General features: G+C 39.0%; 1 protein-coding gene across 2 annotated transcripts in view; it reads left to right on the forward strand.

The window, feature by feature from the left end:
• Positions 1 to 7,861: 7,861 nt before the first annotated feature.
• The window catches only part of ELAPOR2 (endosome-lysosome associated apoptosis and autophagy regulator family member 2), a 148,399-nt gene continuing 144,113 nt past the window's right edge, over positions 7,862 to 12,147 (forward strand). Inside the window, exon 1 of one of the 2 annotated variants that reach the window (XM_012779528.2) lies at positions 7,862 to 8,189. In XM_012779528.2, the coding sequence (XP_012634982.2) occupies positions 8,001 to 8,189 (189 nt within the window). In that variant the 5' untranslated portion in view covers positions 7,862 to 8,000. The remainder of the gene's footprint in view (positions 8,190 to 12,147) is intronic. The other variant, XM_012779529.3, reaches the window with a different exon arrangement.

Here is a 12,147-nt window from a genome sequence, read left to right on the forward strand (position 1 = left end):
TTCTAGAAATTTAATTTTTAAAAACATGCAGTAAAATTGACTTTTTTTGGTGTAAAGTTCTATGAATTTTAACACGTGATAACTAATAGCACAATCAAGACATAAAATAGTTTTATTACCTCTAAAAACCTCCCTTGTGTTATTGCCTTGAATTTATTAATATATCTCACTATCATCCCCTCAACCTATGACAACCACTGATTTCTATCACTCTAGTTTTGTCTTTTTGAGAATGCCATATAAAGGGAATCATATAGTAAATAACCTTTGAGAATGGTTTCTTTTCTTTAGCATAATGCCTTTGAGATTCATCCAAGTTATAATGTATGTGAAATAGCTCACTCATTTTTATTGCTGAATAGTACTGTAATCATCTAGTTTTTAATATAGGGTGGATTGGCAGTAGCCAACTTTATAATTCACTCAATAGATTTCAGGATATCAAAAGGGAATTGTCATTAAACTAGAAGAAAAATGAACATCACCTAGAGATGGAAATTTTAATGCAGGAATAAGAGTGTTTATGTATGTTGAATGGCAAGAGGGTGACTCTCTTACACCCCTTCTATTCCACTTTTAGTGCTCCTTCCCGAATCCAAGGGGCTAGACAGGTAGAAAATTCCTAAGATTCCCTTGTAGTAAGTGAGCAATATGAGGCAGCAGCTGCATGAACATAGGTTATTTCTTCTGGCAAACATGGCAACAGGAGCATTTGGTTCTTCTGTTCCAGGGGTTTGAGTGGCATGTGAAGGCTGGAATGTAGTTTCCACTACAGCACTCATGTGAGCTAGTAGGGCATCACTCCTAGCTATGTTTTACCTGGTTGCATAGATCCAAGCTTTGCTCAGTGGCTCTCCAAGAAATTCTGTAAGGTACTGAATCCTATATAATAAATTCCTTCCTTCTTAAAATTGGATGAAGTGGATTCTATTATCTGAAACTGATCCTTTGTTTCTCAAATTGAGAATTTGGGGATTCCCTCTCAAATTCATCTTTGGATAAATTTTGGAAACTATTAAATTGACTGCCCCGTGTCTGAAATATTTCATATTAGTAAAATCAATTGTTCTCATTTATGGTACTCACATAATGCATTCATTGATGTAACACATATTTATTGAGTACCTACATACTAGTTATGGAGCTATAACAATTGAAAGCAAAACCAAACCCTATTTTCATGCAGCTTCCTTTCTAGTGAAACGGACAATAAGTAAAGTATGCAGCAAGCAAGAAGATGATAGTCTCAGGGAGAAGCATAGAGCAAGGAAGGGATATAGGAAATGTCAGGGAAAGGGTGGCCAGGAAGTTCCTCACTGAGAAATGACATTTGAGTCAAGACCTTATTGTGGAGGGAACAACAAATCCAAGGCCCTGAGGTACCAGCATATCTGGCAGGTTGAAGGAACACCATGGAGGCAGGTGTGGCTGGCATGCAGGGCACGGAGTTGCACTCATAAACTTGAGTGCAAACAAAGGTACTAAAATTATATACTAAGAATCAACATACAAGTTATGTAAAATTGACACTTTTTTTTCTGATTAGTAATAATATGTAAATAAAACGAAAATTCTCAGAGAAAACTCCGGATCTAGGAAGACATTGGAGATGCCTCCTCTCCTGGGGTTTTTGGACTCCTGGGGTTATATACCGACGTAAATAATGTAGAAAGAGAATGTTTATAAGGAACCACAAATATACCAATAAGCATGGCAGATGGTTTATGTACATTAACTCGTTATGTACGTCAACTCGTTGCACATCAACCCTACAATGTCAGGTGTTTTTAGCTCTAATTTACAGTGATGAAAGTGAAGTTGAGGGTGGTTAGGTAATGTTCCCAAGATCACACAGCCAGTAAGTAGGGGAGTGTCAATTTAAAATGCTAGTTTGTCTGACATCCCATTTGTGATGGTTCGTTTTATGCATCAACTTGACGGGGCTAAGAGATGCCCAGAAAGGTGGTAAAACATTTCGGGGTGTGTCTTTGAGGGTGTTTCTGGAAGAGATTAGTATTTGAGTCAGTAGACTGAGTACAGATCTGCCCTCACCAATGCGGGCGGGCATCCTCCAATCTGTTGAAAGCCTGAATAGAACAAAAATGTGGAGGACAGACAAATTCTCTCTCTCCCTTTCAGCTAGGATATCCATCTTCTCCTCCTCCTGTCCTCAGATATATGAACTGCTGGTTCTCAGGCCTTCAGCCTCAGACTAAGTTACGCCACTGGCTCTCCCAGTTCTCAGGCCTTTGGACTTGAACTGAATTACGTCACCCACTTTCCTGTGCCTCTGGTTTGCAGAGGGAGGATCATGGGACTTCTCACCCTCCATAATTGAATGAGCCAATTCCCATAATAAATCTTCTCTTATATCTATATATCTATGCATATCCTATTTGCCTTGTTTCTCTGAAGAACCCTGACTAATACGACATTCTTCTTTCTACCACCTCTCACAGTAGGTTCATCTCTATATTTAAGTTTTTTTTTTTTTTCTCCTTTAACCACAAATAGTTTTGTTTTGATCCTTGAGGGAAATGGAGAGCAAAGGAGATATATCCTACTGGCGAAAGGCTTTCATGGACTTAGAGAAAGTAACTCAAAACACCCTAATTTAGCCTTTCCTCATATGACCCATTTTCCATTTTTTGAAATCATCTCTTTTTGTTCCTTTTAGAATCCTCTCTATTTATCCTTTCCACTTCCCCATTCTTCTTCCCCTGCAGTTATTTAAAATATGATGACCAAATGGATGTATAAAATATAGACTAGAAGAACAGCTTAAGTACCATACTCCTTTTCAATATACTCCTACCTTTCTTGTTTTAGAAATTAAACATATATTTTCTGTAAAAAATATTTAAGTGTGGAAAAGTATAAAAAAAAGAAAAAAAATTACCCATACATATTATTCAGAAAATTCCACTATTAATTATTTGGTCCATGCTCTTAGTTTTTTAAATATGGAATTTTAACTATATTCTTTTTTAAATTTCAAAATATTAATTAAGGGGGTGAAAGTGTTTTTGTTACAACGATGTCTTGTATAATGCTTAAGTCAGGGCTTTTCGTGTGTCCATCACCAGAATAGTGTTCATTGTATCCAATAGGTAAGTTTTATTCCACACTTGCCTTCCTACCCTCCCCCCTTCTTGTTTTTTCATGTGCTTTATATAGCTTTGTACCTGTGTGTACCCATCTATGAGCTCTCACTTATTAATGAGAACATAATGGTGTTTGTTTTTCCATTCCTCAGATACTTCACTTAGGATAATGGTCTCCAGTTCCCTCCATATTACTGCAAATGACATTATTTCATTCTGTTTTATGGCTCAGCAGTACTCCGTGTGTGTGTGTGTGTGTATATATATATATATATACACACACACACACACACATTTTCTTCATTTTCTTCATCTACTCATGAATTGAAGAGCACTTCCACATTTTTGCAATCATGAATTGTGCTGCAATAAACAAGACCATATTCTATGTAATAATTGAAATTACTAAATATTTTTAAAATATAGAAAAGTGCAGGGGGTAATAAAACTAACTCCCTAAGGTGATGAGCCTTAGAATCCACCTACCTGTGTTTGAAACTTCACACTATCACTTGCTGAGGAACTTGTGCCTTTATTTCCTCATTTGTAAAATGGAGATAAGAAAACCTACCTCATGTGGTTGTTTTGAGGGTTAAATGAAGTAGTAGTTGTAAAGCTTTTAGAATAGTGTTGGTATCTATTAAGTGCTCAGTAAGTGTAGCCATTATAATAACTGCCATCCATAATGCGCAACAAAGCAATAACACATTTTCTCACATGCTTCAGATATGGCTTCAGATATTCCTTCCTTCTTTTCTCCCTCCTTTCATTCTTATTTCCTTTCAGAAATAAAGTATAAAAGATGTAGTGCAGCCCCTTTTGTGCTCCTTCCCAATCTCATTCTTATTTCTTCTCTAGGTAATTACTATCCTGAAATTGGTTTGTATTCTTCTTTCCATGTTTTTTATAATTTTACTATGTTGAATATATCAATTGTGTATAAATATTGTATTGTGATGTTTTCCCACTTAATTGGAAGCATTTTCATAAGCATTTCCTTCTGTTACATACCTTTCATAAAATAATTCTTTGTGTCAGAATAATATACCACTGAATAACATTATTTAGTTTCTGTGGTATTAGATACTTAGGTTTCATTTATTTTCTTTTACAAATAACACTGGTGAACATTTTTGTCCTTGCGTATTTGTATATATACATCTTTGATGATTTTTTTCAGGTAGGATTGATTGGCATCAAAGAACACAAATACTTTAAGTAATTTGTAATAATTACAAAAATAATATATGATGATTATGGAAAAATTGAAAACACAGAGTCTGTGAAAATGAAAGTAAAAACATCTGTTATGCTACCATTAGAAGATAATCACTGCCGATAGTTTGGTTTATTTCCTCCTAGTCACATCCCTTCCGTGAGGCACATCCAAACACCCTGCCACTAACATCATATTTGGGGATGTACTGTTTATTCAGATTTGTTTCCAACTTTTTACATTAACATTGCAACATCACATTTCCTCAATTCATTTAGTATTCTCCAGTAAACAATTTTTAATATTTACATAATTCTACCACATGAAATAGTATTAATATAAGTTATTTAACCATTCCCTTATTTTGGAGTACTTTAGGTTATTTCATGTTTGCTCATACTAGCGGTCCCCAGTCTTTTTGGCACCAGGGACTGGTTTCGTGGAAGACACTTTTTCCATGGGGGATGGGGGTTGCAGTGGTGGATGGCTAGCGATGGGGAGTGGCTGTAAATACAGATGAAGCTTCTCTCACTCTGGCCAACCAGCTCACCTCCTGCTCTGCAGCCTGCTTCCTAACAGGCCACCGGTACCAGTCTGTGGCCTGGGGTTTGGGGACTGCATTAGTAAACAATACTGAGTGTTCTTGTACAGAAACTCTGTGCTCCTTACCTAAAAAGTTCCTTAAATTAGAGACCTATAAGTAAAAATTACTGGGTTAAGGCATAAACATATTAATGACATTGAACACATATTGTCAAATTGTTCTCCAGAAATACATGTTCTCCTGAATGTATAATCCACAGCATAAATTTGCCAGAATCATTGTGCTTTTGCTAATTTGATATGGAAAAAACACTTTACATTAATATTTCATTGATTGTTTAAAATTAATTTTTTAAAATTTTGCTGCTTGAATTCATTCAGATTATTTTTCTAAATTTTTGTGTTTAGATAATCTTTTAAAAATTGGAGTTGTTTATATCACAATCTGCTTTAAGTTAAAAAAGAAAACACAAATCTCTGTGTATAGCATCACTTTGGCTATGGCTTTTTTTGATATAGCTAAGGCTTTTGTTGATTTCTAACAAAGTTCAGTTCAATTTTCAGGTATACACTGCAAAAAAATAAAGTGGAAAACTGATGATCAGCTAGTGACTTTAAGCTATTTAAACCTTCATAATTAAATCTTTGCCCCCAAAATTTTCATTAGAAATTTTCTATTAAAGTATATTTTTAAAAAACTACACTTCAAGAGTAAATTTATTGATCAGATAATCACAAACTATTTGAATAATTTGCTATTAGATTCTAAAATAACAGGTACAAGGGAACCTTAGAGTTTTTGTGGAATTTCTTTTCTCTGTCAGCCTGTCTGGTGATTTTGGGTGGTTTTAATTACCCAAAGTCAAGATCTTTTCTATAGATGAGCCTACCATAAAAAAATTATGTATTGACAGTGGCAAATTGTCCCACTTAGTAAAATCTGTAATTTTCATTTAATATAGGTGCGTTGGCTGGGATAGCCTTTGTTTTTACAAGTAAAGAAGTTGTTTTCAATTCAATAGCCATGTTGTTAGTTGTCACTCAGATGACAAAAATAATATAATTTTACTCATATAAATTCCAGATGAGTTAAATAAAAATAAATAAAAAGGAAATAATAACAAATAAAGAAATGTAACAAAATAAGAAAATATAGGCATCTGTATGATTTTGCAGAGGTATGGTTACTTCTAAACATAAAAACAAGAAATCACAGAAGGAAATGTTGCTATATTTGAGTACATAAAAATGAAAATAATTTTAACCTGCAAGAAAGGTTACCAGAAAGAAAATTAAAAGAAAGGCTACAAACTGAGAAAAGTATTTGTGACATATATGATAAACACATACAAAACTTAGATTGCTTACAAGTCAATAAAAATGATGGAACTTCCATAGAAAAATAGTGAAAGAGTGCCAGTGAGAAATTCTCACATACTGACAAGAGAAGGAAATATACAAGTAGCCAGTATATATATATATGAAAAATTATTCAATATAACTAGTAATAAAAATACATTTTAAAAACAATAATAATATAGCATTTTTCTCTTCTACCAAAAAGCAAATATCTGAAGTATTATATTCTGGGGTGATGTGAAATAAATACTCATAAACTGCTGGTAACAATTGCTACAAAATTTTTGGAGGAAATTTGTGCACTATTCATCAAAAACTTTAAAGGTGCACATACTATGTGATCCAATGATATCAATTTTAGAAAGGTCTCATAGACAATTAAAAGATATGCACACAGATTATGTACCAAGGGTATGCCTTCTAGAATTATTTATAACATTGAATACTTGAGAAACAATGCCTAATGTCCAATAGCAAATTGCATGTATCTAAAGAGTGAAGATATTATACAAGGATTAAAGTTGTGTTGTTGGGGACTTTAATGACTTGAGGAAATATTCACGTTAAGAAAACAAAAATAAAAGGTTATAAACTATTATTCGAGTTTTGCAGTAGACACATAGTTAAAAGACCAGAAAGGAAGTTCCTCAAAATGTTAATATCATTAATGATGTCATCTGTGGGTAGTGGGATCTCTGTGATTTTTATATTCTTCCTGATACTCTTAAGTATTTTCCAAAATGTTTATAATTAACATACATCATTGTTATAAACATACATCATTGTTATAATCAAAATCTGTGTATGATACAAACATATACACACATTCTGATTATGTGTATTCTCTTTGTGTGTGTATATGAAGGAGTATATACAGAATATGTGTTTAGGATATACACATATATATGTGTATACATATATAACATATATACATAGAAAAAGAGAGAGAGAGACTTTCATGTGGAAATGTTTATTAAAAGGACATTAGAGACAGTGTCACAGAAAAATTCAGGTCAACTTATATTGAGCTTGCCAGGTAGATTTCAACCAACACATATGGCACCTACTGTGTGCCAGGCATTCTTCCAAGTGCTTTAGTTGTGTCAACTTATTTGATCCTCATAACAATTCTATGAGGTAGGTGTTATTATTTTCATTAAATAGGTGAGAACACTGAGTCACACACTCCATCCCCACCTCAGTCCTCCTTCTTCCGCGCCATTTCCCGCGAACGCTGACCACCTAGAAATTCGGCCTGACTCTAGCCAGCATAGATCCTCACGGGGACGTTCCCTGGGCGCCCGCGTGTGTGTGTTCGTGTGCGATGAGGGCAGTAGGGAGATTTTAAAGGCCCGCCCCCCAAAACAAGGTCCAGCTGCCCAGTGTTTACTCCGGCTTCCTCCCTGGAGCGCCCCTCCTGGTGGGCCACGAGCACTGGAGACAGGAGACGCGACCGGCGGACCCCAGCCCCGCTCGCCGCCGTCGCCTCACGAGCGGCCGCAGCCCCCGCCGCGCCACCTGCTCCCGCTCCCGCGTCCCCGCCCCGCGTCCCGCCCCCGCGCCGCGCCCGCGCCCCGCCGTCCCTCCCTCCGGCGTGACGGGAGCACCGGCGCCGGCTGCCCGGGCCGCGAGCGCAGCCGAGTTGTCAGCGGGCGGACGGGCAGGGGGCGAGGGAGCCGCGAGCCGAGCGCGCAGCCCTCGCGGCCGGGAGCCGGAGCCGCCGCCCACCGGCGAGGAGGCCGCCTTCCTGCGCGCCCGCCGCCCGCGGGGGCACGAAGATGCTGCTCCTCGCCCCGGGGCCGGCGCGGGGCGGGGGCCGGGGGCGGCCGGCGGGGCTTCCCCGCCGCGGGCGCTCGCCGCCCTGGAGCCCCGCCTGGATTTGCTGCTGGGCGCTCGCCGGCTACCAGGCGGCCTGGGCTGGGGACCTGCCCTCCGTTTCCAGCCGCCCGCTTCCTCCTTGCCAGGAGGTGAGCAGCACCTGGTCCTTCACCTGGAGTTTGCTGGGGGGAGGGGGCCGCAGAGGAGGGGCGAGAGCGGTGCCTGTTTGTGTCTCTGTTTACCGTCACCTTTTCCCTTGCTTGGAGGACAGGAGCTTTCGTCTGCTTCGATGGGTGAAGTTGCCCGCCCCGGGCAGCTGGCCGGGAGAGGGTGTGTGGCTTTGCTGTCTCTCGGGTGATGCTTTTCTGTCCGCGCTCGTGTGTTTTGGGGCTCTGCAGGACTTTGCGGCGCCCTCTTTGGAGAGCCTGGCTTGAAGACCTGGGGTCCAGGGACAGATTTCAGGAAGGGGAGGAGACTGGGGAAGCCCCGCCAGTGGGATTTGGAGAACCATCTCATCACAGCTTTTCCAGAGAGCCAGACACTGGCACCGGAGGATTTCCCGCTCCTCCTCCCCTTTTCTCCACTACCCAGTCTCTACAAACGCCTCGTCCTACTCCCCTGCCCTCAGCCTCCTGATAAGGCCCTGGGGGTTTGCTAAGCCAGTGTGCCCTGTCACTTGGCATCCTTCTGGCAAAATGTGGATTTGAATTAGGAAAAAAAAAGAGTTTGTATATAGAGAAGAGGCAGGTTGATGATGTAGAAAATTAGAAGACAGAGTGAATTATCTTTCTTGTGGGAGGTACTTTAACCCCTGGCCGAAGATTGCCTCTGTGTATTTTATAACTTGAGATTATTGTTGATTTACAGCCAAAAAGGATAAACAGTGGGTGATGAGACTTAGTGTGTCAAAAATTTACAAGGGGTGTCATTGGTACTTGTATTGGGTGTTTATCTCTCCCTTTAGTGTTCCAGAAAGTGAATTCTCTTAATGAAAATCAATGAGGGGAAGAAAGCAACATTTCTGACCTACTTTGAGTGATTATGTTGGGGAGGATATGAGGAGTGGATACTGTTTTTAGGAGATTGCTAGGAATTGGGGTGATGGGTCATTTTAATTTATGTAGCAAAAATAGGTTAGCCAATAGCCCCTCTGGGAAGAAAGGCCAGGCTCTGTTCCTTTGTGTATGTTGCTATAACTTCTGACTTTTACTCAGGCTTGAACTATAGAGAATCTGTGTTCTAGACATCATCCCTCATCCGTGGATTTTCATCTTTCTCTCCTTGGGTACAAGTCCCAAGACAGACTGAAATGAAAGAGAATCAGATCAAAGGCTTGTGTGCAAACACCCAGCAGTGTTGTAATTGGGGAACTCGGGGCAAGCTCTCAACAAACAGCTATGTTTAATTTCAGAGTTTTTTAGTCTAATTAGCCTAAGCTGTATCTACAACTTTACCTATCACCTGGGAATAATTCATAAGAATTCAGTAATTCAAATAATTCAATAATTCTTTCAGGTTTCCACAGAAAGCTGCTTCTTGGACATCCTCAGATTGAACAGTGGTGACAGGATAAATTTTATCCTCCAGCCTCCCCACCCCCACTCCCAATATGCAGAATATCATTTCTTTTCTAAATTGAAAAGTCTTAAACTTCTTGTAACATTAATTCTTAGTAATGAAGAATCTGCTTGAAATGGGTGAAGGTCAGTAACAGTGGAGGTGATGCTTTTGATCACTACAGCTAGACTAACCCTTTAGAAAAGCACACGTTCTACACATGTGTAGCTAGAAAGAACGGAGTAAGAGTCTGCAACCTAAGACAGAAACATTGAAAAGAGAGGCAGGGAAATGACAGAACGTTCAGGAAGGCTGTATTCAATTAATCCCAGCTCCTTATTGCATTGTCTTTATAAAAATTGTATATGACTCATCCTTTGAGGTCTCAAGTTTGAATTTTCCTTCTGAAAATGGGAATAAATAAAATACCTAGGATGCTACTGAGTCTGCCTATGGCTGGGTGCTTTTAGAAATGCTAATGCACAGAACCATTTATGTTCTTCCTGATGACTAACAAACAGCTGGAAGAAGACTGGGAATTAGAGGTTCCTTAGAACTAGGAGAGGCCTACTGGCCTCCCAAGGGCCAAATATGCTTCTTAGTGTCTATCTGGTCTGACCAGGGGGGCTAATTTATAGAATTGATAATTGTTTCTCTCTGACATTTTTAACGGAAAAGCAGGAAGGAAAAGTGATTGCCAGGCATTGAGGGTAAGAATCAGCTTATACTGGGGGTGGCAAAGGGTGTTCTCTTGAGCTTAGCCCTTTCCTCTGAGATATAGTTATGGGAATGAGGGGTAAACTCCTGTGGCAAAGACACAGTTACTATGTATCCATTCCTGCCCATTTATCCCTTTCCACTCTTTATTAACATTAAAGGAGGTGAATATCACAAAGGATAGCACTATATGACGGAGAATAGAATGAGAGCAATGACAGTGAGGTGTTTTGAGGCTGGAACCTAAAGCCAACTCTCAATATAAGAGCATGTTGAAGAGTATGGAAAAATATGTAGGTCATGCTGAACTCCAGTAGTTTTTCTCACCCTCATTCATCAATATTTTTATAAATACAGGCTTAACTCAGTTACATAGACTGTAATTTTCCTTGTTGTGTGGTTTTAGAGGAAAGGAACTAAAGGAAGAGAAGCATAGCAAATTGACCTGGGAGTAATCTACTCACGACTGCCTGAGTTCAGGAAAAAAGGCCCTTCACACAGGCAACTGTGTTATGGGTGAAAGTTTCACTTTGATTTTTTGCAGAAGATTGGATTCCGGGGTGAAGTTCCTAAAATACAGCTTCCTTCATCAAAGTCCTTGGATCATGGAGTCGAAAAGGGGAGAAAAATGATTGCTTTAGGATGTTCAGCTGGTGATCAAATCAGCAGAGTGGACACACAAGCACAAACAGGAAGTGATGGTTTGGGAGACAGAAATAAAAGTAAAGTCAACCTGCCAGCAGATGAAGGACAGGGATAGGATGTGACTTTGGTGAATAATATTCAGTGAAAAACAAAATGAGGGCTGGACATCAGAAAGTACAGAATTCCTTGGGTTTTTGTATAGGGGGACTTATAAAGGATAAGTACTTTCTGGGTTTCGTGGTCTCTGTTTTAACTTGTAAAATGATGGTAATAAACACTGACCTACCTGTTTTTGTGAAAATGAGAAGAGATAAATGTAAGTTAAAAGAAAAAAATGACATAAATGTGAGAGTCTATTTCTAGATTAATAGAGTTAGATCTTGATATTTCAGAAAGAGTCTACAGTGAGACCTCAGAGGTTCATAGGATAGGCCTATCCAAGAATTGGAATGGAGTTTTTGACTCAGTGATTAATAGGACTTAATCCGGCTGCCAGAGGAAAAAATATAAAGGCCAACAGATGATTCAGAGCTGGAGTAAGGTGTTAGAAGATAGAGTGCATGAGATTCAAAGAAAAAGAACTAAGTGGATTGTGTATGCATTATTTAAATTTGATAAATTAAATCACAAAATAGTTGATTCTCCACTGCTCTAAAATCTTGCATAATGAGATTCTATTGTTCTATCTGGATCTTTATTGAATGATGACTTTTGCCAACAGTTTTTATTCCACAGACATTTATTCAGTTTATACTGTGCCAGGCAAAATGTCAGAGGATGTGAAATTACTAATTTAAAAAATATAATTTAATTGGGTAAGGATGAGACAGATATGTAAAAATACCCTGCAATGAAGTAACTTGGAGCCAGGAGAGAACAAAGGGGCATTCAGATCTACAGGGGAGGATCAGAAAATGACTATAAGGGAAATGAATGAGACTTGAAAGATAAGTAGGAATTTGCTAAATAGATAAAAGTCAGATGTGAGTGTGGGCTAGATTGGGGGAAAGACGTTTCAGGTGTAGAGCACAGATTGGAAAAGGACAAACACAAAACAGCTTTGCGTTATAATTGGGTATCACTGATAGAGTGCATGATGAGAAGCCTAATGAGAGCTGAGTCTGAGAGGAAGGAGCCTGCTGGTAAGGGACCTTATGTCATGCTAAGAAGCTGGTCTTCATTTGGTAG

This window comes from Microcebus murinus, chromosome 9 (genome assembly GCF_040939455.1).
Source record: "Microcebus murinus isolate Inina chromosome 9, M.murinus_Inina_mat1.0, whole genome shotgun sequence".
Taxonomy (NCBI): Eukaryota; Metazoa; Chordata; class Mammalia; order Primates; family Cheirogaleidae; genus Microcebus; species Microcebus murinus.